This window comes from Rousettus aegyptiacus, unplaced genomic scaffold, assembly GCF_014176215.1.
Source record: "Rousettus aegyptiacus isolate mRouAeg1 unplaced genomic scaffold, mRouAeg1.p scaffold_m13_p_8, whole genome shotgun sequence".
Lineage (NCBI taxonomy): Eukaryota > Metazoa > Chordata > Mammalia > Chiroptera > Pteropodidae > Rousettus > Rousettus aegyptiacus.
In genome coordinates, this window is record NW_023416311.1 from 103,793,548 (window position 1) to 103,820,981 (window position 27,434).

At 44.5% G+C, this 27,434-nt stretch overlaps 1 protein-coding gene and 1 long non-coding RNA gene across 2 annotated transcripts in view; both read left to right on the forward strand.

Moving 5' to 3' along the window:
- Nucleotides 1-2,912: 2,912 nt before the first annotated feature.
- On the forward strand, nucleotides 2,913-13,022 carry LOC118606824. Its single transcript, XR_004952654.1, has 3 exons — nucleotides 2,913-3,050; nucleotides 7,969-8,933; nucleotides 11,031-13,022. It is a non-coding gene; the product is annotated as an uncharacterized LOC118606824 (long non-coding RNA).
- An 11,642-nt stretch (nucleotides 13,023-24,664) lies between these two features.
- The window catches only part of MARCHF11 (membrane associated ring-CH-type finger 11), a 95,736-nt gene continuing 92,966 nt past the window's right edge, over nucleotides 24,665-27,434 (forward strand). Inside the window, exons 1-2 of the mRNA XM_036225765.1 lie at nucleotides 24,665-25,335; nucleotides 26,551-26,706. Coding sequence (XP_036081658.1) covers nucleotides 24,805-25,335; nucleotides 26,551-26,706 — 687 coding nt within the window. The 5' untranslated portion in view covers nucleotides 24,665-24,804. The remainder of the gene's footprint in view (nucleotides 25,336-26,550; nucleotides 26,707-27,434) is intronic.

The window sequence follows — 27,434 nt, forward strand, 5'->3', positions numbered from 1 at the left end:
TGCCGATTCTGGAGAGCCGGGAACAATGGTGCATTGAAGCTCATCTCGCGTTGGGAACTGGGGGTCTGATCGGCGCTCGTGCTGGTTGTCCCGAACCCCCTGGTTGTCCCGAACCCCTGCTCCCCTTTTCCAGACAACGTGGTGTAAGTATGTCTTCCCTGTTTGAGTCCAGACTCCTCACCGTGACTATAAGCACCACCAGTACCCTCACTAAACAACCGTCGGGGAAGAGGAGAAAAGAGAAAGAGAACTTTTATATAACAAGAGGGGAGGGAACGAAAAGAGAGAGTTTCGGTTACATGTGTACGACAATGCTGGCCCTGCCCCAGCCCTCACGCGAGGTGACGAGTACAGAGGTCTTGAAAAGTCAAAAAGCTCATAGTATAAAAATAATAGGAGAGAAAAGACGCATCGCTTTGGAAGCTGGGAAGAAAATGAGCAAGCGAGCAAACGCTGAGAAGGCAAAGCCACGTCACACCCCTAAAGTCCAGAAAAGGAAGTTTCTGGAAGTGGAAAATGCCGTATATCTGAAAGTGGAGGTTTGCGGGGTGCTGAAGGCAGAAAATGTCCACCAGCGTTTACGAGAAGAGGTTACCCCAGGCCTCCCCAGAATGGGTTCCCCCGGACGGAGGCCCTGAGTCTCCCTCTGTGTCTCCGTCGCTCCCCACCCCGACACACCCACACACACACACACACACACACACACACACACACACACACACACACACACCTGGCGCCGCCCTCAGCCCGGGCTGAACTTCGGTGTCTGCAGCGGGGGAGGCCGCGCTCCAGCCCAGCAGGGCCTGGCGCAGGGCGGGAAGGCCCGGCAGGTGCAGTGTCGCAGGGGGCAGTGTCACCGCGAGTCTGGGGGAGGCCGCAGGGTCTCTTAGCTTCCCCCCTATCCGCGCAGCAGCACAGAAGTGCGATTAATTGCGTGTGTGTTGGGGCGGGGGTGCGGGGGAGTCTGCTATAGGTTGCTCCTTATTTTTCTTTGGGAATCATGAAAAAAAAAAATGAAATCTGAGATAACGGTGGGTTTCTCTGGGCAAATTTTGTTGAGCCTTTTTAGGTCCCTACGGGTGCTGCCCACCTACTTTCCCGCAATGTTTCTGAAAGAGTATACTGTTAGCATTCTGGGGACGGGGGCGCGGGGTGGGGGGGGGCTGGAGATTCATCGTCGGGGTTTTGTGCCCTTGTTTCTACTAGTAAAATGCCAATGGTGATCTCAATAATAAGGAGAAGGAAGGAAGGAAGGAAGGAAGGTAGGAAGTAAGGAAGGAAGGAAGGAAGGAAGGAAGGAAGGAAGGAAGGAAGGAAGGAAGGAAGGAAGGAAGGGTGGGAGGGAGGAAGGGAGGAAGGAAGGAAGGAAGGGTGGGAGGGAGGAAGGAAGTTCCCAAACAATGCCAAATAGCTCCCCTTTCAGGGGATATCCTCATTGGATGAAAACCCTTATTTGAGATAAAAATTGTAGCCTGAGGCCTTTTGGCTCTCGCAGGGAATCTGACTCCGAGCTCTGCCTCCTCCCAGGGACCAACCACCTGGTAGCTCCAAATCTCAGAGGCGTCTTTCTCCTATCATCCGCTCAGAGCCACGGCTTGAGACAGCGGATGGTCCCTGCAGAATTTGGGAGCGACAGTTTCTTTCTTGCTTTCCCCTGTGTTCGGTTATAATGCCTTGAAATCTCATCTTCATCTAGCCCATCACCTATTAGTCTCCCACCGGGGGCCAATCATGGACATTATGTTCTGTTTCTTATATCACAGCCGAGGCTGTGACAACGAAAGCCTAAGTGCTTCTGTTCTGGCAAAAGACTCCGTTGCAAAAGCTGGATCTAGTGTTCTTCTGACCTAATTCCTGGCCTGAGAATTAATTTTTCATTTTTTTTATAGTTTATTCAAGATTTCTAGCTATTTTCAGAGGCTGGAGTGGGCTAGCGATCTAACTTGCAACATGGAAATGTTTTAAAGGAATCAGTAGTTACAGATTTCCTAACTTGATTAGGACTGGAGAGATGGCATGCGTCCCTTGTCACCCCTTTCTCTCCACTTCAGTTGTCAGGGCTCCCCAAAACCTCATAGTCACGTTCCTTTTCTTTTTAAAAAAGATTCTTGACTTTCTTTTGTCTTTGCAGTGGGCCTCTCAATGAAAGCTGGACACGCTTAGAAGCCAGATTAAATTTTAATTAAGTTTATAAGTAAAAGGTCAGTTAGGGAATGAGTTAAAGCACATTCTCAGACACAGAACTTAGAATCTCTACAAAGACGCCTCCCTTATAAGTAAACAGACCACTTTCCACGTCCCACGTACCTAGCATAATTCCCCAGATGTATACCGTGGTCGATACCATTAGCTATTCAAGAAGGTGTTCTAAAAATAGGACCATAGATAATGCCATCGGGACTCTCTTCTCTGTTAAAACATGGATGAAATAGGCAAATCCAGTTTGTTCTGATGTGACCACAGTAAGGGAAGTTCAGAACTCCAGAATGGAAATCAGACGTGTGACGGTCAGGAACAGGAAACTGTTGGGTTAGGGTGAGTAGACAGATCAGCTCTTGCTTTCATCTGGGTCTGTAATGAGCTATTGAGAATAATTTTTAAAACTTCCAGTGTGGACACAGAATATGCACGTTTGACTTCTAAGAAGATGATGATGATGATGAGAGAGAGACAGAGAGAGAGAGAGAGAGAGAGAGAGAGAGAGACACAGATAGAAAGAAAGAGACTGAGGGAGAGAGAGAGACAGAGAGAGAAACAGAGATCGCGCATCGTGGTGAGGCCGCCCGCTGTTCCACTGAAGAGCACGTACTTTTAAGCGAGAATGAAGTGGGAGCCGAATCTGATGTTGATCGCGGGCATCTGCTCACACGATCATCTCACACTACTCAAATGATTCTTATTTTATAGATGCACGTTATTCACACAAAATGGCCCATAAATGCAAGCCAGGAACCCAGCTTGGCGTGGAACCGATAAAGCAGCGACGTGCAGGAATGCGAGAAGAGGCTCGATTGCGTCGGACTTGGATGGAAAGAACTCTGCCTTCATGGGTGATTGTCAAGGGCATTTTTTTTTACACGTGATTTTTGCCAAGTAAGCCAACCTTAGAATCTAACCCAGGTGCAACACAGCTCTACTGTGCTTAAAATTTATAGTCTTCACATGATAATCAATATGTTATGTTTACATTTGGATTAGTAAAAGCGAACATGTTTTTAAACACATTAGGAACTATAAAAGACTAAACATAATTTGGATGAAATTAACTAACAGCTGAAGCAATCTACCATCACGATCACATGAAAACCCACTTTTCTTCCTAAATCTTAATGTAGGCGCAAGAGTGTTTATCAAATATTGAGGGAATTAAGTTACAGCTATATAAAATGCATGCTTCCAATTGTAGTAGCTCAAGGGTCATCTTCTAAAATATATGTGAAACCTCACAAAAGGAGATTCAGAATCAGACTTTTTCAGAGCTAAGTAAATACCATCCAGGCAGCAGAGCAGAGAATTTTGTATTTCCTGTCACCCAGACAGATATGCTTAGGCTTCAAGAGCACGTAATGGCAGCAAATGGTGTGGAATTGTTCTGTAGGTTATTTTATCCAGGTTGTGGTAGATTGGACACTCTGGCTATAGAAAATTATCCTCTTAGGAGGTCCTGATTGAAGACAGTGGGTACGTTAGTACAAAATCCTAGTAGAAACAATGCAAACTATTAAGTATGGACTAAATGCCAAAAGTTCTATTGCAGTTCGTTGTTTGGAAAAATATATTCCATATAATTATAAAAGGCACAACTAAGCACCTGTTTCAGTATCATGGCATCATGTTGTTGGTCGGCAATGTAAAAATGAACATCTTGTTTTTGACGAGCACCATTTAGATCAATCCGAGTATAGGAAACACCAACGGTAATTTAATGAGACATTTATTATGGGTCTAGACTATGATCAGCACAGCAGAAGACAGTGGGAGAAAGACTGGGAAACAAGAGTTCTTATTCTCAACGCGTTTACAGGCCGGCAAAAAAGGCAGAGAGTGTGTGCAGATTGCTCTCACAGGAGGTGCAGCAGGGTTATTCATTTAAGACATTTATTGAGCTCCTACTCTACGTCTGGCACTATGCACAGAGCTGTAAATACAGACATAAGAGACAAAGCCCCTGCTTTCAGGGAGGCCATGACAAGTTTGCAGGGATTAGCAGGTAGAGAGACAGGACTACAGGGAGCCACAGTGCGCTGTTCTCAGTGCTCCAACAGAGGGAAACCCCGGGTGTGCTGAGTCACAAGGAAGGCTGATTCTACTCTATCCTCCTCTGGGGGCATTGGGAAAAGCTACCCAAAAAGTTGACAACTGGGCTGAGTTATTTAAGATTGAGTGTGATTAGTCAACTAAGCAAGGGGTAATGTGATGCAGGAATGTAACAGAAAGAAACAAAAATAGTAGAGCAAAACATCACATTGACAAATCGTAGATGGGAGAGAGAACGATGAATTAGAAGACCTGCAAACAGGGGACAAGGTAGCAAGATGTGAGATGGACAGCTGAACAGGAACCAGGTCATGAAGCCCTGTCTGCCAGCTTGAGGAACTTGGACTTTATTTTCAAGGGGGATTTGTAAACATATCATTCAAATGAGCAAATGTTTATATTAGAACGCTGAATTGGGCAGCCCCGTGGAGAATGGCTTGGAGATGGATGTTAATTAGAAGCCCGCTTAGGTAGTCTGGAGAAACGATGAGGGTGCGAGCTGAGGCACTCAGTGTAGATAAACTCCAACTAAAATAAGTGAGGCAGAATCCTTTGGATCTACTCATGGATGGCTATGGTGATCGGTTAGATGCTCAGTGACAGTGATACTATTCCCTAAGATAAAGACCTTAGGAGGGACGTATTTAAACAGGCAGAATAGGAGTTGGGCCTTGAGCCTGGAATGTTTGAGATGCCTCGGGAACAAACAAGGGGCTGTGTCTAGGAGGCAGGAGAATCTCTGAGTTTAGGACTCAGCAGTGTGGTTAGGACCGGGACACATTGAATCAGGGGCTGTTTGGGGACCCGAAGAAGCTTTGGGGGCATTGGAGAGCGCCGAGGTACCTCAGAGAGGTGAGAAGCAGGAACTGGTGAGAAGATCAGAGAACATTAACGTTTGTATAAACAGAGGAGAGTGCCCCGCCCTGCCCCCTAAAAAGATGAAAACTGAGAAGGAGTTTCAAGGAAGGTGTGCAGTGTCCTGGAAAGCTGAGGAAGTTGTAAGCAGAAGGAAGTGGGCAACTGTCAAGCACAACAAAGGTCTGTGACATGGAGACTGAAAAGTGTCTGCTGTTCAGTGACAATGAAGTGAATGGGCGCCTTCACCAGAGACGTTGTAGCAGAATGTGTGTGAGATGAGGCTGAGGATGAGGGAGAAGGGTGTGTATAGGGATGGGGAAGTAGGAAATCATGGACCATAAAAGAAAAAAATGAGGGATTAAAAAAATGGAGGTGGCGACTGGAGAGAACTCTTTCAAGAACGTTGACTCTGAAAAAAGAGAGCAGAGCGAGAGATGGAATCAAGAAAACATCCATGCTTTATCAGGGGGACAGGCTTCAGGTGGCGATTTCAAGCTTCAGCTAATGAGGGAGAAAGGAAGAGAGAGTGTGGGGAGGTGAGGAGAGAGGAGAGAGACATTTCAGAGGAAAGGCACTGGCTCCCAGAACAGGGGGGATGTGGATCCAGAGCACAGATGGGGTCGCTTCCAATTGAGAATGATGCAACTTGTTCATTGAAAGTGGAGTTGAGGAGATGCGACTTTAATTTTATGTGTTGACTGGACCGGGCTACAGATGCTGCTTCCAAGTGTGGCTATGGGTGCCTCTGGACAAGACGCGCCTTTGAATCAGTTGACCTAGTAGAGCAGACTGGCCTCACTGTGCGGGTGGGCATGTCATCCAATAGGTCGAGGGTCCGACTAGAAAGGAAAGGCAGAGGAAGGATGGACTGGATTCCTTCTCTCTTTGCTTAAACTGAGACACCCATCTTCTCCTGCCTGCAGATATCAGAGTTCTTGGTTCTCAGGCCTTCAGACTTGGACTGAATAACTCCCTGGCTTTACCTGTCCTTCAGCTTACAGAGGGCAAGGTGGGACTTCTCACCTTTCATGACTACGTGAGCCAATTCCTACAATAAATCTCTTATATACATCTATCAATCATCTATCTATCTATCTATCTATCTATCTATCTATCTATCTATTTCATCTATCTAATGTTATTTGTTCATTCATTCATTCATTTCTGAAGAACACTGACTAATACAGGAAGTATGGCTGAGTTGCAGATACATCTGTGGGTTGGGAAGCTGGGAGCCAACAGAATTTAATGATCACAAGTTCTATTTTCTCTGTGAAGTAAGTGGAAAGGCTAGACACTGAGTCAGGATGATAATATGTCACATTAAGGGTAGGAGAAGAGAAGAAAAAAGTGAAAGTCTGGAAACAAGATGAAAGTAATTCTGATAATGGATAGGATGCAGTTTTGCAGTTTCGTGAGGAAAGTGGTACTGGATGGAGCCCTAACGGGGACAAGACTTAGGAGAATGGAGAAGGAAGTGAAAGTTCTGGAAGAAGGACTGAACAACAGAGGCACAAATCAGTGTGGAGAGCGAAGGTCATTTCAAGTCCCTAACTCACAAAACTGATGATGTTGGTTAGGATAATAAAGAGGACACATGAAAGAAATTGCACAGATAGGATCCAGAAATGTCACACACGTGTCTGTGTGTCTCTAGGAGGCAACACGATTCCTGACACAAAGCTGAGTCCTCAAAAAGTGCGAGAGCAACATCATTTGCTCTACGGCAAATATGAAAATTAAAATAAGCACCCAAGGACAAACAATGAATACTGATTTCCTTTTTTTTAAGGAATAGCAGAACAGCCCTACTTTTCACTTTTCATCTATATGGGTCCCCCAGTTGCTGTTGCCACATAACAACCTATCCTGAAACTCAGTGGGTTCAAAGAGCAGCCTTTTAAAGATTGGCACAGATTTTGCAGGCAAGGAATGCGGGCAGGGCTCAGCTGGGTGATTCTTCTGCTCCTAGTGACGTTGGCTGAGATTACTCTGTGGGACTCAGCTGGCAGATGGACTAGTCTGATGGTCCAGAATGGACTCACTGACAAATCCAGCACATGGGAAGGCCAGCTGGCCACCTGGGCTCCAGCTACAGCTGTGGCCTGGAGCACCTACACGTGACCTCTCCAGCACGGTGGTCTTGAGTAGTTGAGCTTCTTAAATGTCGGCTGGCTTCCTGCAGAACAGTGGTGCTCAACTGGAGCTCACTTTGCCCTCCTAGGGTCAATTAAGATCTGGAGAAAGCGTTGGTTGTTTCAACTGGAGGAGATCGTGCTATTGCCATCTAATGGGTAGAGGCCAGGGATGCTGCTAAACTTCCTACAATGCACAGGACAGCCTGTCCCACTCCTCCCAACCAATAATTATTCAGCCCCAAATGTCAATAGTGCTGAGGCTGAGAAACTCTGCTCTACTGCAGAGTAGACCCAAGTGAAACAGACAGCGGCTACAATGTCTTTTTTTCTGAAGTCGTGCAGAGTTACTTCTCCCCACCACATCAAGTACAAGAGATCCGTTCACAAAGCAGTCTGGATTCAAAGAGTATGAGAACAGACTCTACTTGTCGATGGGGCCTGGCAAGGTCACGTTCTGTTAGAGCATGTGGATGACACAATTTTGAAAAATACAATTGACCACAACAGAGATGGAAGCGTAAGCAGATATGGGCGGGGGGTGGGGGAGGGGGTAGAGAGGGAGAGTATTTAATGCCAGAAAAGGTTGGAGTCCTGAATATACATAAAATTAGATGGGGAAAAGGAAAAGTCAACGTGTTTCATGGAAAAAGCTTCCTTCCAACAGGAACACTGAGCGGGAATATTGCCTCTCTCCCATCTCTGTTCCAATCGACAGGCAGCAAATCAGTGACAGGTGGACTCATCAGGAAGAATTAGCTTCTCCTGCTGGTTCCTTGGGACATAAGACCTAGCGGCTTTTCTGATGCCGAGAACACTGAGCTGCGGCCACCCACGTTTTCACCAGTGGTCCTCACTCCCTGAGCTCGTGGAGCCACAGAAGCTGCATGGAATCTTCGGCTGGATTCAATCTGGTATTCTTCTCCCCTTCCGGCCAGGACAGCCCCACAAGTCTTCGCCCACTGGGCTGGGAACTAACTGAGTGACAGACTCACTTCTGCACTCAGAACCAGCTGTCCTCTTGGAGCCAGGCCTTCTGTCCTTGCACCAAACCTCTGTGCCCCAACTCTGCCGACCACTGGCGTGGGCTCTTTACCAAGAGGCTCCTTGGTCCTTTACGTAGTCACCAACTCGCCATCTTTGATTTGCAGTTATGTGTGGTTTATTTTTAAAAATTCACCTATACCGAATCTTAAAAAAAAAAAATCTGAACAAGTTGTCAATATCTAAAAGTTAGGAAATTTTATATAAAACGAAAACATTTTCTCACTTCTTTTGAAAGCCTGGAAGATCTGGAAATACTGGATGCATAATCCTGATGGCAACAGTTGTTTGGAGCAGGGTAGCATCTGTCCTGGGAGAGACTTTGTGGTCAAAAACCTCTGTGAAACGCTGCAAGGGAGATTCTTCATTTCAGAGATACCCATTGCAGGGCATGTGAGGGTGGTGTGAATTAAACTCCCTGAAATGCCCTGAGTAGTGCTGAAAATAATGATAATGGTAATAATTTTGCTTAATGTAGCATTTTTCAATGAGTTAAAAACACTTTTCCTTCTTTTTTTTTTTTTTTTTTAAATGTATCTTGAGACTTGTACAAGCAAAATGTGAGTAGGTCCTTGTGGCAGCCAGTGCTCCAGACATACATGCAAATGACTGAATCGGGATCCTTGGTACACGATATAAGTAGGTGTTTTGTTTGTTGTTTATGTTTTTACTAAAATGGCTGTAATAATTTTCCTCTCTGTGACCCTGGCCTTGGCCTAATGACTCTTTTGGCTAATAGGGCAATAGCAAATGTGACACACACTTAGACTTACAATTCCTGTGTGTCAGGTGTTGGCTTCACGTGCTGTACTTAGAGTTCTGAGACCAGCAGGTGAATAAGCCCGAGCCAGCTCCCGGAGAGGCTACGTGGCGGAGAACTGAGGTGTCCTAGCCCACAGCACTGTTTTTAAGCATATGTGCAAGTACCTCTATAGGATAAAAGCCCTGAAATGGAACTGTTGAGGCAAAAGCTATACACATTTAAAAATTTAACAGATATTGACCACTTTTATAGAGATTGTATAAAAATGACACCATCAATAACAATGTAGATGTGCCTATTTCTCCAAACTCTTGGCCACTCGGTGTGTCATATAATCTTGCCAGTATGATAGGTAAGAAATATAATCATTTCTTATTGTAATTTTAGTTTGTAATTCTCTTAAGTTGAGATACATACTTTTCATAAGTATAAAATTATTTATATTTCCTTTTCTGTGAATTATTCGTAGCCTTTGCCCATATGTATAAAAGTATTGGTTTCTTATTGATAATTTATAATAAATAATAATATTTATGGTAATCATTATATGTATTTATAAAATTAAGAACATTAACCTTTCCGTGAACCTAGCCTTTTTTTTTGTAGCTTGCTATTTGTCAGTTGACTGATCGTGTCGGGGTGGCCTTTTTTTTTACATGGTTAACAAATTTTACTTTTATCTATTAATTTTAATTTTAAATTATTACATTTAAAATTAAGATACATTTTTCTATTACTGTTCATGGTTAACCAATTTTATAAGAAACCTATTCTACCTATGAAATTTCCTCCCTAGGAGTCAACAAAATAAAGGATATACCATATTTGTTTTGGGGATTTAGATTTAATCTAAATTTTAAAAACGTTTGCTAGAGACCATGCAAACCAACATGCTTTCTAGGTTAAACCTGAAAATTCTAGCAGCAACCAGGTTGACAGAGAGCCGATCTCTGAAAAATTTCTGCACCTTAGATGAAAGAGAACATAGCACTTAAAATATAGGAAGAGTCGACATTTCAAAAGAGTATTTTCTATGAAAAACAGGTTAATTCGGGGGAGCATTTGCTTTCACGTGCAATAAAATTTAAGAGTAGATGAATTCTATAAAATAAGAGCTCAACGTGGAGATGAAAATTCCAGTCTGACATGAGTACACCTGAGAGGTAGGTAGAAATAATAACTGGTTAAGATAGGAAAGATTGAAAATAGTATAAAGATAAAACTGCAGAACGCTGTAGGAAATCAGATTATCAGGTGAAACACACACACATATCTTAGGCACACAGGGAACAGACAAAAATACAAGATGAGCAAAAAGGAAATGAAGCCTGAAGAACAGAAATAAAGAGCTGCTGATCTTGGTGAAGACACTGGAAGAAATGAGATTAAAAGGATGATAACATTGTAACATTTGGGTTTCTCCGTGGCAAGCTGAAGAAAACAATTCCGGCTAATTTACACAGAAGAGAAATTTACCTAAAGATAGTGCTTAGCTCCCAACATCTCTAAGAAAGTTCCCAGGATCAGATTTGGAGTGTGAGGGACCCGGAATCATGCAGATAATCGGGCAAACAGGTTGCAGCAGGGCCCACAGAAGTGCCGAGTGCTGGATCTGGAATGCTGTCCTTGACTGCTGAGCCTGGTACTTGGATGCAGGTGCTCGACTCTGTCACCTTGCTTTTCCCCATGGTGACCTTTCTTTCAAATCCAGCAGCTGTACATCTCAGTGGATAAGCAGGCATCTTATTTGGACTGGCATCACAGCTGCTAGGAAGGCGGTGAAGGTGTGGTCTGCCTTTCTGTAGAGACATACAGGCTTTCCAAACGCAAGGAAGGATGTGTAAACACAGAGAAAGCCTAGGGCTGGACCTAGTGACTTGCTTCTAACAAACAGATACAATAAAGGGGATGGGATATCACTTATAAGATTAAGTTAAAAAAGACTGACTTCGCTCTTGCTGCATTCCCTCTAGCTCTTCTCACCTGCTCATTCGATGAAGTAAGCTGCCATGCTGAGGCGCCCACCTGTCAAGGAACCGAAGACACCTGAGGCTAACGGCCAGGGAAGAACAGAGGGCCCCGGTTCAACATCCTGTGGGAAAACGGAATCCTGCCAAGGACCACAGGAGTGAGCTTAGAGGCCCACCCTTTTCCCAGCTGAACCTCGAGATGGATCAGTCCTGCCTGACTCCTTGGCTGCAGCTTCCTAATCTCCCGAGCTGGAGGCGCCGGCTGAGCCACGCCCTGCTCCTGACCCACAGAAACCGTGAGATCATGTATGTTGCTACGTTTTAGATAATTTTTTACACACAGTAGTAGAAAAGTCATTAAAAAAAATAACTCTTAATAATTCTTAGATCAAGTGTTAACCAGTGAAAACTATCGATTAATTAGGGGAAAACAGTAATGAAAAAAGTCTTATATCAGACGTCTGAATGTCAGCTTTTATTTCTGACCTCGAGGGTGTATTTGTAGACCGATGCCTCAATGAGAACAACCAGAAAAGCTGGAAACATTGAAAAAAAGATTCTATCCGAAATCTTCAAAGATGGCTGAAGCAGCTTGGACTTGATGGGCCGAGCTCCTGGAGAGAAACGAACTCATTGGGTTCGATTTCTGCCAGGGCTGGGAACCGAAGGGCTGATGCCGGGGAGAGAAAGACGTTGGGAGCCCGTCAGGAAATTATTCCTCCTTCTTTGTCGTCTCCTTCCTCCTAAAGACCGTCCGGAGGTGCAGTTGATGTAGCTCCTCAGCTGCTGGTCCCGGAGTGAGCAAGCCGAGGGGCGGGGCCTGGGAGAGTAAAGCAATAGCTCATAGGCCCTCTGCCTGAGGCTTTGCGCTGTACTGAAACTAGATTCAAAATAAATGAACGGCAACTAAAACATTTTTAAGACACTAGCAATAGCTAATTAAGGAACATAATGGAAAAAGCACCCCGTAAGTTTTATTGCATGGCGCTTTCATTATCAGTTCAAAATATTTTCTAATTTCTTTTTTAGAACGACGGGGTAATATAGTGAAATGCTTAACAGGTACATGGTAAGCACTGTGTAAGTGCTAGCTCCGCTTATTGAAAAGCATGGGGATATACACGCTCCTATATCGATACACAATTAAACACACAGCGCTGCCGGTAAAAGACGGCTTTTACGACATGTGTGACAGACAAAAGAATAACAAGAGCTGGCATTTATGGGGCATCCTCTCCATGGTCTCTGTATGGCAGACAGTACCGTGTACTATTATCCACATTTTACAGAGGAGGAAGCCGAGACCCAGTAATTCGTCCAGGTCATACAGTTGGTAAGTGACAGAGTCTAATTTTGAACACGGGCAATCTTACCATATCAAGAACTTTTGAATTCTGGTCCAGTTTACATGATGAGAGGCATAGTAATCACTTTCCCTTCTCAAACCCTGTTAAAATAAAAGTAAGAAGTATCTTAAGTAAATCTGTAAGATATTGAAAAGCCTGTGGAGGTGCCAATGACATAATAAAACAGGAAATTCGGTTGCTAGCAGAGCTGAGAAGCTACAACCTCACTGCATGGTGTATTGAGCTCCCGGGCCGTGGGAAAAGCAGCAGCTGCAGTGGGTTGCCAGGGACCGAAAGGCCGTAGGTGAGGAAGAGCTGCTTTGTCCCTCACTCCACCTCTAAGGAGAAGCCGCCCCTGGAATTGATTCCCGGGCCACGGGTATAAAGCAGAAGTTCCGGGAATGGGCTCCTGGGCTGGAGATGCACGTTCCCTAGGATCCAGGTTCCCAAGACCAGCAGGAGGGATGCGAAGTCCTCGCGTCCACATCTTTAGATAACTATGCAGTTTTGGGGGAAGCCGGGATGAGAACCTGTCTCAGCAAACACAGCGAGCGACTGCTGAGAAATTCCAAGTTCAAGGTGATGTTACCATTGCAGCCATCGGAGTCGGTGCCATCCCAATGGCAGGGGGCAGGGAGAGGGAAAATCGCAGTGCAGAAGTGTCGTTAGCACTTCTAACGACAGAATCACAGGTCGTTGAGATTTAGAAAATATTAAAAGTATATTTTAGAAGGACAAAGATTGCCCCCAGGAGGCACATGGAGAAAGACAAAGTACGCCTTAAGGAGGCATGTGGTCCCAGCACTGTAACCAACAAAAAAAGGCCATGATAAGGCCACAAAAAGACTACAGAAAGATAACCCAGAAGTGGGAAGGTCCGCCTTATATCTGGGCCATGATGAGGTGGTTCCAAAGGCATTCCTAGGTGATTGGCAAGTGAGGTCATTTCGACCGACACCTGGCTGCTAACTTGTACCTTCCGGTTTACCCCCCAGGTAGAGCAGGAGGGGTTGGGAAAGGGGTCTCCATCTTTCTTTGGTCCATCAGAGAAAAGCAAACAAAAACAAAAAGGAAGCATTTGCACAACTTAAGGTTCCCCTCCAGCAGAGACGCTACCTCTCCTGCATTATTAGACACTGTGACTCTTCCCTCTTCTCACAGAAGACCCTGTCTTTGGAAGGCATCTCTGCTCCTTTGCTACAAATGCACGCTTGTTAGTCCCTGATGGTAGACTCTAGCCACCATTTTCTTTTTTCTATTTTGTATTCTGTATTTTCTCAAAATTTCAACAAATAGTATATATGTAGGAGAAGAGTAGAATTTTCTCTATCCTGCTAAGTTCTTGGCTGAGCCTCCCCTGTAATAAAAGAGATTAATAGGAGAAAAGCAAGCAGAAGTGTAATAACATGGGAGAGACTTAAAAAACTGAGTAACTCCTCTCAATGGCCCAGGGCACCACCTTAAATACCATCTTCAGCTAAAGACAAAAGAAAGGTGTTGAAGGAGGGGACGGATGGGAGAGGTGGGGGGTCGGGGAAAGCCCAGTAAAAGAGTGGAAGATTATTATACAGATTTAAATCTCTGCCTTCTCCCCTGAGAGGATTTCTAAAGATTTACAGTCTTCCCTCTCTTCCTGGTAGGGAGACCCTCTTACAAATGGAGATTTCCCTCATGAATGTAAATGTTCTTTTACTGAAGAATAACTTCTTGGTTTTCTGAAAAATAATCAGTTCTAATATTTATGCCAAAGGGGCATATTGTGAGCTGACATATTCTGCTTTTCTTCATATACAATTGATAAAGTTTGAAAAAATACAATCAATGTCATATTAAAGATTTTCCTTTCACCTGTTTTAAGAGTTACTAACACGACTTCTTTGACGATTGGGTATTTCCTTTGCATGTTTTTGGTTTTAAACCCCCTTTCTTAGGATAACATTTTCCTATGCCAGTCAATTTTTTCTTATCGTCCTTGCCACCTGTCGTAGAAATACAGCTCACGTTCTCATTACTATCATCAAAATCTTGTTGTTTAGTACATGGATTTTAGCATAAATTATATAAGCATGTTCCATCATTTGAAAATCGAAATGACTGGGAGTTCATCATTTTTCAAGTATAATTTTAGCTTCCATAAAACTAATCATAAAACCAAAATATCCTTTGACATCAGGGGAAAGTCTGTTCACTGAACATTGAAAAAGATGAAAAATAAGCTGAAAGTGACTCTCACCTTTCTTATGATTACCCCTTGCACATGCATTACTTAGAATCTGTTTTAAATTAGCTTTTTATTGTCAGCATATTTCCTGTATTATGCATAGCCGGTCCAATTAGTCTTTGGTCATTGTCCTTGTTTCCCCCCTGTTTCTACTTCTTTTAAGATAAAACAAACAAACAAACAAACAGAAAACTACTCTAATATTTAACTTTTCATTCTTTTACTTCTGAAACAAATGACATCCTTTTTAAGTGGAGTTTATCACTTTCTTTTCAGTGTTGCTTTTAAAATTTTGACTCTTTCCCCTAAACTCAGATCTTGGGAAGAGTTTTGCCATTATCAGGGTGCGGGTTCTCTATTGCGACACCGTTGAAGTTTTGAGCTACACAATTCTTTGTTGTGGGGGGCTGTTCTGTGTGTCATAGGTTAGGCCGCAGCATTCCTGTCCTCTACCCAACTCCATGCCAGAAACACCACCCCACAAGTTGTGACAACCAAAAAACGTCTCCGGACATGGCGAATGGCGAGTGTGGGGGTAGTGGGGGTGGGGGTAGTGTGTGGGGGGGGAGTGGGCAAAGCTGCCCCCTGTGGAGAACCACAGAGCTAGGGTGAGTTTTAGGCTTGTGTTACCATTTGAAATCATGATTTATAAATGAATTATTCTCCGAAACATTAAAGTGAATAGAACTTTAGCAGCAGGATTTTTTTTTTTTTTTCAGGCAGTACACAGATAAGAGCCTCGGAAATGTCACATTACTCAACTCAACGTCCCTTCCCCACTCTAGTTATTTTCTCTCTGGCGGCGGCATCAAAAACAATTTTGAAGGAGTCTGGCTCCGATACTTCACATTATCAATCTCAAAAGGTCAAACATGCAACACATCTGCCCCATTCCCTCCCATCCTAACTTTCCCTGCTACTCAGGAGCTGGAATGTAAAAATGTGGATGCAAGTTAATTCTGTCTCTGTTAAAAACAAGACAACAGGCCCAAATGGAGTTGCTTATACCAAGCCCCACACCACCACTGGACACAGATCCCGCTCTCCAGGAAACAGAATCTTAAACCAGTCAACCAAGAATTGCCTGATTAGCACTAACTAGGTCATCTGACCGATGGTCCCAGCCACCCCTGCAGAAAAATAACCTCTCACCGACCAACCCGCTTATTTTGCTTAGTATAACGTCCTTGTTCCTGATCATTTCTACTTAGAAAAGTCTTACATTTTGTACAAATCCTCAGAGCTCCTTTCTATCTGCTAGATTGGATGCTGCCTGATTCAAGAGTTTGCTGCCCAAACTCTTAAAATTTTTAGTATGCCTCAGCCTACTCTTTTAACATTGTATTCTCATGTTCATTGCGACATTATTCACAATAGTCAAAATATGGAAACCACCTAAATGCCCCTCAGTGGATGAAGAAAATGTGGTCTATATATACAACGGAATATTACTTGGTCTTAAAAAAGAAACAAATCTTGCCATTTGCAACAATATGGATGAAACTTGAGCACATTATACTATGGGAAAAAGTCAGAGAAAGACAAATGCTGTATGATGTCACTTATATGTGGAGTCTAAAAAAGTCAAACTCAGAAACAGAACATAGAAAAGTAGTTAAAAAAATTGAGTTTGTTTTTGTTTTTGTTTTTAAACTGGTAAAACTACACTGATGATCTTAGCCACCTCTTGCAACACAGATTTCTTTTCGGTCTTCTATGAGTTAAGTAACACAGGAGGCATGTAACTGAGTGGTGAAGGGGGTGAGCTTGGGAGCCAGACTACCGGGGTGCAAAAGCAGCCTCCGTTCCATACTAGCTGCCTGAATGGGCATAATTCATTTTCTCTGTCCTTAACTTTTCTCATCAGTTTAATAAGGATAATAGTACCTGCTTCATAGCAGGTACTGTCGTGAGGATTAAATAAATGAACACTTGTAAAGCACTTGGAACGGCGCCTGGCCCAGGGAATGATCGATCAATTTTAGTTATCATTGGTTAAGTGCAAAATAATTGTTCATGTAGTCAAAGGCTTATCCATTTTTAACGTAAATCTTCTTTTGAAGTGTTATGATCACTTCATTTTTCTCTTGTTCACTATATAAAACTTTTCTGAATACCCATTATGTACCAGCACATTAGTATGAGATGCTATGTGTATAAATGATCTGGCCTCCAGGATCTTTGCGATCTTCTGGTGGAGAGAGTCAAGAGGAGAGTAAGAGGAGGATGCTGGTGGCGCATGCTCACGAGGTCACTGAGCAATGGACAAGGGACACCGCCTGGGCCTGGATGTGGAGCGGGCCACAGAGGAGTCCGTGAATACTTTTTAATATCATTATTGTTAAGTGGCAAAAATTTGTAATTAACCATTTTGAAAGGGAATCTGCTGAACATGTGTCTCATTATTCTTCACCAGGCTATAAACTGTCCTTGGAGACTCACACCCTTCATTATGAATGTCAGAGATTATGCATGGCAAAAAAGACAAACATACCTCCAGTGGCTTACTGAACTGCACATAGAGCTGTTTGCTCCTATGGACTCTTAAATGGGCTCTTAACGTTGGGATTTTTAAATTATTGGGTCTGCTTTCTTTGCGGGGGAGTGGAGGGGGCTGGGATATTAGCTGTTATTTCCTGAAGCTGCTGCTCTGCTTACATTTCCAAATTTATCATTTGTGATTTTTTGTGGACAGAGAAATTAGGTAAGCATATTTATAAGGATTCTGTTTAAAATCAAATAGACCAGATCTAGTGGTCTCACCTGACAGGAGAGTGGAAGCATTGGTAAATGGATGTTTATGTGGTGGTGTGTGGGGTGGGCTGCAGTGGTCTGTTGGAGGCTGATTTGCTTATTTCCTGGTTCTCAGGTGGTTCTAAGTTACATCTGATGGAATAGTGACTTCTTGGTAATTGCATGACTTAAATTCTTCTTACAGTGATATTTTTCCAACAGAGGTGTGCTTCTCTTGTAGTATTTCAGTATGCAATAGGTTCACTTTTATCCTGCTTATCACTGTCTTCATTTCTTGTGACCCTGAATCATATCCTCTGTCACCTTTCCTTGTCTCTATAGTCCTCATTCTGAAGTCTAATGTCCACAGCAGTTTCTTTTATGTTCATGCTTTTGTTAGTTGCTTTGATGGAGCGCTCCTGGCACACTTCAATCTAACCTTCGAAAACCAGTCAAAATGATGCTCAGTGAGAAGTTTTTTCTTAGAATGAGTCATTCTTCCCATGCAGAATTGTCCTCGTACCATAACTCGTAATTTGTGTAACATGTTTATGCCTCCGTGCCTATCTTCTTAGTTGGACTATGGCTTTCATGAGGTCAGGTCCATCCATCTCCCAAAGCGCATTACCCCAAATCTGTCACTTGCTAATTGTTGATTGCGCAAAAAGATGATGCTGATCGCACTCAAGCCCTTTTTGATGATACCTGTGATTTATGGTATTTCCCTTGCTTATCTATCCACTCACCCACCCACATACACATACACCGATATACTGAGTTCATACATATTATATCAAAGATTATTTTCCCTTAAATGTATTAACTTATGTTCATTTATTCAAAATGTTCTACATTTGAGAAGCCTTATACAAGTGCAGTGTATAAGTCATGGTTTTGTATTTCAGTTTCTTGTTGTTGACCTAGCTGGGAGGGGCTAGGTTGGGGAGCTCAGCCGGATGAGGAATGAATTGACAAGCACTGTAACTAGTATGGGCTGCAGGTCGAGTTCCCAGATGGGGGGAGCATTGACCTCTATCTGCATCTGTCCAATGGTCATTCCCCTGGAAACATTTCTCTTCCCTTGAGGAAGTAGCTTTGTCAAGTAGACTCAGTCTCTAAAATTCAACTTGATTAAAGTGCAACATCCGATTCCATTGCATTCAAGCAAGATGCCTGAAAAGAGATGAAAACTCAGGCCAGCTAATTAACAACAATTGTACTTCCATCGACGTACCTTTGGTGATTGGTCAGCAGTTCACAGTCCAGATTAGGTGAATCACAGTCTTTTCCTAAAATTTCTAAGGTCTGAAAAAGGGGCAGATTGGGATGGAACAGGGGTGGGATATGAAATTTATGATCTAGTGTAAACATGGAGCTGCCTCCTTGTCTTATCTCCCTTCTAAGGCAGAGCGGAGCAGACCATTGCTCCTAATATCGGCAGAGGCCCTGTCAAAGACGCGGAGGCCCTCAGATTCTACAGGGACGGCAACCAGGATTCAGGTCAGTAACCTGCCAAAGCCAAGCTATGGCATAGCATGATTGTATGCTTCTCACTTCATATTTCCTGGTGGTAACACTGATAAGGTGCACAGGTGGGTAAGGTGAGTATCCTGCAGGAGAGCAGGCAGGGGAAGAAAAAAGAGAAGGGAGACTTGGGCATTTCACTGTGCTTATTAATCTCTAATTGATCCTTAGGGGCTCTGATAAAGGTATCCATAAAAGAGTTTGTCTCTGTCTAGCAAGTTCTCTCTCTAGCAAACTAATTTGCTGCTCTCTATTCAAACATCATGAAAGCATAGCTATCTTTAAGTTGTTATTCGTATGAAACTTTATCAATAACTTTTAAAAAGTACATAATAGTTCTTTTGAATGAAAATTTTAGTTACTATTTATTTAATCCACATTTACTGAGCTAATTCTAATGTCAACCTTCGTAGTATATGTTTCAGAGAAAAGGTTAATTAAACAGCTTAAACTCCATGTAGCTTATGATCTAGCATCTGAGTTGAGGGCACCCAGGTAGGTGCATAGCTAACCACGAGCAAAGCATAATATGATAAAGGTCATGAAAATCACATTTAATGTGTGAGTTTGGTAGGCAAATAGATGATTTTCAGTTGAGGGGAAACAGGGCCGGCATTATTCAAGATCCTTCTAAAGCTTGGGTGGCCCTATCAGGTCATGCTGATTCAATTTCATTCCAAATGCCAGTCGGGTTAAGGATATCCAGTGCACACAGTAATTGAACGTATTTGTATGTCTTCAGCCTGTCAGTTAAGCCTTTCAGCATTTTCAAGATTCAAAGCAGGAAGGCTAAGGGAGAAAATAGTGCTTGGTTATGTTTTGTAGTTAAAAAAAAGACAATATGATCTTTTTTCAGATCGAACATGCTCTTAAGACATTTTATTGTTTTAAAATTCTCAAAACATTCTAAGGAGATTGAAGGAAGCACGTTTGGTAGAAATTAGAAAATCAATCTCAGCTTCGAGTGTATTTATATGATGTTTAAATATCCATGAGCTTTCAGAGAAGATACCAGAATCTTGGAGAAATGTCAGGTCAAGGGAGGTTGGTGAGGATCAGGGCACTTGGTAAGGGTACAGAGGGCATGGACCAGCCAGGTTAGAGTGGAAAAGCCAGCAGGGACAGGGAACAATGGGGGGAAGCAAGAGGCAAAGAGAAACTGTGAAGGAAACAGTGGTACCAAACTTACAGGTGGAACTGAGAAATGCAGAGTGCAGGGGAGCGTAAAATCACATGAGGAACTTGATGGCTCATTGTTGAGATTGGTTAGGTATGGAGAGCATCCATTCATACCGCTTCACTTTCCCTTACGACCAGCGGAGTAGGTTTTCAAATTTCATCTTATTTCTTGAATGAGAGATTAATGTCACCTAAGACTTTGACTTCACTTTTATATGGTAGCTAATGACTAATTAGGCAGCAACTACAAATTACTGAGAACGGAATACTTTTAATTTGGTTAAGTACTGAAACGAATATTTTACATCCCACGAAGCATACCAAAATGCTGTGACTGCATCCTTCATTATCTTACAGATCGCATTCCCACATGGGAACTATGGGGTAACCAGTGCCTTAAACAAACAGAGGCTGATTAATAATTACCAGCTTGATTATCTGGATTATTCATATATTTGTTTAATAAGTACTGGCTAAGCAGTACTCTGACCAGGCACTGTTCTAGGCACTGAGGACAAAGCAGTGAACAAAACAATCTTTAATGGAGCCAGTGTTCCGGCGGAAGATGTTAGAAAAGATACAAACAAAATACATATAGTATGTAAGTATATAACTTTATAGTAAAGCAATGTGAAAACGAGTAAAACTGGGCATGAGTTAGAGTTAAAATCAGAGTGCAGGATTCTATTTCAGATAGGACAGAGTCTTTTTGATGAGGTTTCTCCGAGCAGAGATCTGAGCGCAATGAGGGAGTGAGCCATAGTAATGGGAAGAGGAGTGAAGAGGCCCGTGTGCTTGCTAGGTCAGCCCGCTAAGAATGAGTAACAGGGGTGGGAGACAGGCTGGTGAGGAGGGTATGGAGAGGTCTTCACAGATGTGGCCAGGAGCTAGACTGCAGACTTGAAAGGCATGCTAAGATTTTTGATCTTTCAAGAAGTGTGGTGGGAAGCCATTGGTGGGTGCTAAGCTGGGGGAGGACATGACCAGATTTACATTTGAAGAGGATCAGCCTGGTTGCCACCGAGCTGATGGTGACAAGAGTAAGAAGCATGGTGACAGGAGGCTGTTTTGATTGTCCTGGTGGTGGTTTGAACTGGGATAATGGGAGGTGAAAAGGAGTAGTGAAATTTTAAGTGTATTTTGAAAGTACATCTGAATTTTTTGATACGTGGAATATATGACATGAGAATTAAAGTCAAGGATAACTTTAAGGATTTTGGTGTAAGCAGCTAGGCAAATAAACAGCTGGTTTACTGGCATAATAAAGCTTGGGAAACAAGCAAGTTTGGGGGTGTTGTTCGCTTCTGGCCTGGGTTAGTTTGGAATGACTTAGGTATCTAAGCAGATCCGTCAAGGAGGTAATGTGATACATAAGTCTGGAGTTTAGTGGAGAGGTTAGACTAGGAGAACTGAATTGTGGACTTACTTGCACATGGCATTGTTTGGGTGGTGTTGACATTGCTTCAGCCCTGGTGTACAACAGAGCTACACTCGGCCTCGAGTGCTCACAGTACAGACTGCTTCACCGTTCTCTTTAAAAGTCACCCTTCCACCCACACAACATAACCTGTTGCTCTGTAACATATTTAGAGTTCTTAATTTCTTTTCTCTCAGTTATTTGGAGACAACTAAGAATTCTGTATATCATATTCAGTGACCACAAAGACAAATAAGTACACCAAAAAGGTGTCAACTGAACAATTATGGAGCACCCGAAAGGGCTAAACTTAATAGAATTGAAAAGCAATTCTAAAGCGCTCCCTGGGCTCACTCTCCTTTTGTTTGGAGGACATAGCAAGGTCATCATACCTAACCTAGCTTCAAGGTCATTCTGAAACCATTCTGACCTAGTGCAGCCTGGATCATTTTCTATATAACAACCCTGAGGTGACTCCAGGGGACACCTCCAGGATGTGGTCACTAGGGAAGTTCAAGGAGAATATTCCACAGATATCCATTAACATCACTAAAGAACTTTTGGGGACACATTTGCCTGGGACCTCTCCCACTTGTCATCTTCTTTTGGATTCAACTCAAGGAAGTCCTGGCGTTTAAGAGGTTTGTACCTTCCTGACAAAACCTTGTTTAGTAAAGGGTACATTTTACTGTGTGTGTGGCGAGGGGAGCAAAGGGAGACATGAGAATGGAGACTTTTCAAGATTTGTTGTAATAGTTTTATCTTTCTCCACATTTACACAGGTTTCAGTAGGTTGGCTGTGCCTTTCAGTGGTAGCTCGAGTTGATAGAATTGCCTCTCCCATCATTAGTTGGCGCGTGCACGTCGGCTATTGTATGGCCGTCAGTGGCTGTTGGTGCCCTGACGTTCTTCATCCAATGTCTGTTTTTCTATTATTTCGTCCACGTGAGTGCCGGCAGCTGAGTGCGGCTCATGCTGCATGTGTCCCCATTGTTCTCTATCTTTATGGCGGAGGAGGAAGTCGGAGTTCCTAAGGTGTTTTTCCTTGATACACTGACGACTCACTCAGTTAACTGGAAACCATGAACTAGTTCCCCTTTTTTCAGGGAGATCAAATCGAAGGTCATAGAAGCTGGGAAATAACGTTTTCACGTGGCTACCCACCTTATTAATACCAGAATTATTTTTCCAGAAGCAACCGGGAGGACACATGTAGCATTGTGCCTGTTTCCTCCCTGATCCCTGGGACTTTGCCATCTGAGTCATTCTGTATTGTTTATACAGAACTCACAGCGTTTTATGCTGCTCTTCAAATCATAATGTCCTTTATCTCACCTGGTAGAAACTTACCAGTCGTAAATTGAATTATTTAAGGTATTTTTTTTTAAAAAAACATTTAGACACCTTTTAATTCACAAACTTAGGATCAAGGCTTATGATTATCTTATGACTGTGGCAATACACAGACTTGTGCAATGTCATTTTGACAAGTAAAGACTGAAAATGAAAGCATATCTACAATCACATTTCTTCGATGTGATAAGTTCCTAGGACATTCAAGCGTTGTTCTTTTAAAAATGTGATCGTTGCCTGCCACTCTGCTACCAAAAATAAACTAGTCTGAGGGGCCTAAGTATGTGTTAGAGGACATTCCTGGGAACTGTTTCACTGAGGATCAGTTGTGACATTCTCGACTTCTTTTTTACTTTCTTTCTTTCCTTTCCAAGCTAACCAATTTCTGTCAAAAGAGCTGGGGCATTTTTTTTTTTTAACCCAAGTATACTTACTGCCAAATGTATAAGGGAAAAATTAATTTAAACTGGTAGTTTATCTTGACTATTTCAGAACATCTATTAATGGTAGCGCCATTAAACACATCATGTACTACAAAACTGTTTTAAGAGTCAGGAGAGAGGATTGGGGGGAAGATCATTCTGTGTCGAGCCAGAAAATCTAGTCAGTTAGCTCAAAAGTTCTTTGTTAATAGTCCTGTGACCTTGAATAAGTTACTTTGCCTGATTCTGGGTCTTCAGCTGTGAAATGCAGCCAAAAATGACTGTCCAATGAGAGTCTGTTGTGCCCAAGACGTTAAAGTGTTACACTGGTGAAAATCGCCATTGATTTGGATAGACACATTGCAGCATGTAAATCCAATGCTTTGTGGTTTTGCACTGTACGAATTCGGAAACCCGTGCGTGTGCGCGGTTTTCCATCCAGTTTTCTGAAGGTAAGGTAGTTTATTTCAGAAAACAACTGAAGGGGGACTGCTGCCCTGCCCGTGACGAGTCCCGGAGAGGGTTTGCAAAGTAGTTATAGGGAAACTGACTTCGGGGTGCAGAAAACTGAGATCCAAGGTTGCAGCCACTTCTACGGGAGGGGAGGTGTCATTGAGTCTTTTTACAGCAAGGATGAAAGTGACCACCCGCCACAGAACGTGGCACCAGGGCTCACTAAGAGGACCCACTCCAGGAAATGACCGAGTGTCATCAAGACATTTACAAATAAATCCAGATTCTCACTTAGGAGGCAGCGGGGCGAGGAAGGCAGAGGGAGGACTTAGGTTCGAGGCTCCCCGTGGGCCGGCCCTTGAGGGAGAGGGCCCGGAGGGCTAGGAGCGAACGCCGGGTAGTGGCGGTTACTGGCCCCGGGGTCCGCACTTTCCCGCGCCCCTGCTCAGCGGGCTCCGGCGCGACCAGGGCGCCAGCCTCGCGCGCCCCGACTCCCACGCGGCTCTCGCTTCGCCCCGCGCCGCCGCATCTCACTTGCCCACTCGGTAACGGTCTCCGGACCGCGGCCTGCGACCCCGGCCCCGCCCGGCTCACGAGAGCCGCAGTGCCGCGCGGTTTGGGGGGGTAGGGGGGTGGGGGAGCCGGCCCCGAACAGACGTGCGTGGCTTTGGGGCGGGGTCGGCGGAGGCGGCTCCGGGATGCCCCCGCCCCGGAATCCCGGAGGGCCCTCTCCTCTGCACGCCCGGGATTCGCCCCGCCGCTCCCACCCCTCCCCCGGACCGCCCCCTGCGCGCCTCTAAACTAGCCCCGCGCCAGCACCCCTCCCTCGGGGACCCCTCCCCCGCCCCCCACGCCCCCGCGCGGCGCGGCTCGCGCGCGCAGCCGACTTCGGCGCCGCCTCCGCCAGAGCCGAGCCAGCGGCTCCGCGGAGCAGCAGCCCTTTCCGCCGCCGCCGCCGCCGCCGCCGGGCCCCCCGCGTCCCCTTCCCGTCCCGCCCCCCAGCCCCTGGAGCCCCGGTCCCTTCCTCCGCCCTCCTCCCTCTCCCTCTTCCTTCCCTCGTCCCTCCCCCTCGTCCTCCCTTCGGCTGCAGCCCCGGCCGGGCCGGCAGGAGGGCGGCGGCGGCGCCGCTATGAGCTCTGAGCGCGGCCACAGCGGCGGCGGGCGCCGCGGCGTGGACAGCGGGGACGCCGAGCCGCCCCCGTCGCCGCCGCCGCCGCCGCCGGGGGAGCCGACCTCGGGGCCCGCGCCCCTGCGCTACCTGCCGCCTCCGCCCGCGCCGCCGGCGTCCCCCGAGCGCCCCGCGGGCCCCGACGAGCCGCCGGCGGGGGTGGCCCCGCGGCGCAGGGGCGCAGACGAGCTGCCGCCGCCGCCGCCGCCGCTGCCCCTGCCACCAGCCGGCCAGGAGGTGTCGGCGGCCGGCGACGCCGGGGACGGTCCGAGGCGCCTTCCGGAGACGGCGGTGCCTGAGGCGGCGGCGGGCGACGGCGGCCCCGGCGACCCTGCGGCCGGCGCGGGCGGGGAGGGCGTCGGCGACCCGTCCGAGACGCGCTCGGTGTGTAGCAGCCGCAGCAGCAGCAGCGGCGGCGGCGACCAGCGCGCCGGGCACCAGCACCAGCACCACCAGCCCATCTGCAAGATCTGCTTCCAGGGCCCCGAGCAGGTTAGGCCGGGCGGGACCACGGGCCGCGGGCGTCAGCCCCGCCGGGCTGGGCTCGGCTTGGGAGTGGGCTGGGTCTCGCCCGCGACGACCGACCTTTCAGCACCACGGACAGCGCTCGCCCCTCGCGGGCACCGCTGGGTGGCTCGTCGGGTCCCGCCAACTGAAAAGCGTCTACTCCGTGCCGCTTTTCCCTTTCCGTGAAGGCTGATAAAAAGGTCCCGGTGGCGAATACAGGGTTTAATTTGATCTATACTCCCCCCGCCCCATTTGATTTTGCAGTTACACATTCCTCAGGTGCTTTAATGAAAATGCCATGAGTATCTCTTATTTACGAAATGGGTTTTGGTTCACACACAAAAACAAACCTACATCCCTTTTCTACAGAAGTATCCTGAGGCAGATCGCCTTAGATTATAAGCTGGGGTGAGTCATGTCAAAACCAAGGGCAGCATCTTTCCATATTGCAAATCTGGAGACTTACTCTCAGTGATGTAAAAGGGTGTTACAGTTTTACAAGAGAAATAGGAATGTACTGTGGCCGTGTGAAAGAAAGGCTATTTAGGCAACCATGCACTTCGTATTTTGTTATAAACATGATTCTAAAGTATAAACTCCATTAGAGGTACATGCAACTTAAATGAGAGTCCTCATGGAGGCAACAGAATAATAATATATCTCTCTCACAAAATGTGTGGTCTGAGGAAACATTAGGTTTAATATTTTTAAAAGTAAGGAAATTGCATGCGAATATGCAGGCTTCCAGGAACCTAGTGCCCTAAGTCAATATTTATGATGCTACATTTAGAAAAAAATAAAAGCATAATGCTATTGCAAGCTATTTTCTGGGATGCCTTGCATTTCTTCTTTAGCGATGATTAAGAATAACTGCAGAGGAAATGCATCTGACCATCCACTTAAAAGTTATTAAAGAGGTTTAATAGTACAGCTTTCTCCTAAGGGTATGGGGAGCTACATCTTGCAGACATTTTGTATGTAGTTAGAACACTTATGTCATAACTCTAAGCAATATCCTTGAAATAGTTTTAAGACTTTAGTTTTATTCCTATCAGAGGTATACAAATTTAATTTCATTTTCTGTGATAGAGTTTTATGCCTGTATTCTTCTGGGTAGATGGCGTTGAAAGAACACAAGTGTTATCTTTTTAAAATAGAGACATAAGCATAAATATTCATACTGAACTATTTTCTTTTCAGGGGGAGCTGTTGAACCCCTGCCGATGTGATGGGTCGGTTCGGTATACACATCAGCTGTGCCTGCTGAAGTGGATCAGTGAGAGGGGTTCCTGGACCTGCGAGCTCTGCTGCTATCGATACCATGTCATAGCCATTAAAATGAAACAACCTTGCCAGGTAAACATTGGTGACACTTTTTTTTTTCTGCAATAATTTTGCTAAACATAAGTGCACTTAAGTTTAGTTATTGCTAGGAATATTTTACATATGCTACTTAAAAACATTTTATGCAAATCTCGGTAAAACCAAGATTTAGAATTTGTAGAGATGTGCTTTGAGAAATCTATGACTTTTTGATCTGAGAAACTCAAAAGACATTTTACTCAAATGGTTTCCTCTATGAATTTGTTGTTTGCTGATAAACTTATACCTACCTTTGTTTCTAAAAAGATAAGTTGGTAAAATGTCTTATACTCCAATTAAGCCTACTTTACTAATTAGAAATGTTATGCAATTTGTTTATGTAATACTTTGTTACTTTAAGCTTTGAAGCCCTGGATGGGGTCCATTTATGGAAAACAAATGCAAATAAAGCAAAACTTTACTAGTCAGGAAATTTTGTGTAAACCTATTATTCAAAGAATAATTATTAGAACCTAGTTCTAATCTGAACGTGCTTCACTTAACCAGGCTTTCTTTTTCATATGAATTTTTTCACAGTTAAATTTTGATTACTTTTATTTTTTTGCCGTGATCAACTATGTAGTGGATGCATAAGTATTTCCAAGAGTTACTCTCAGTAATACTACCGAAAAACTTTTTGTGCATAATCGCATAATAACACAATAGTCATAAACCTGCAAATAGGCTTTTTTTGTTGTTGTTTTTCTGTCATGGAAGAGCTG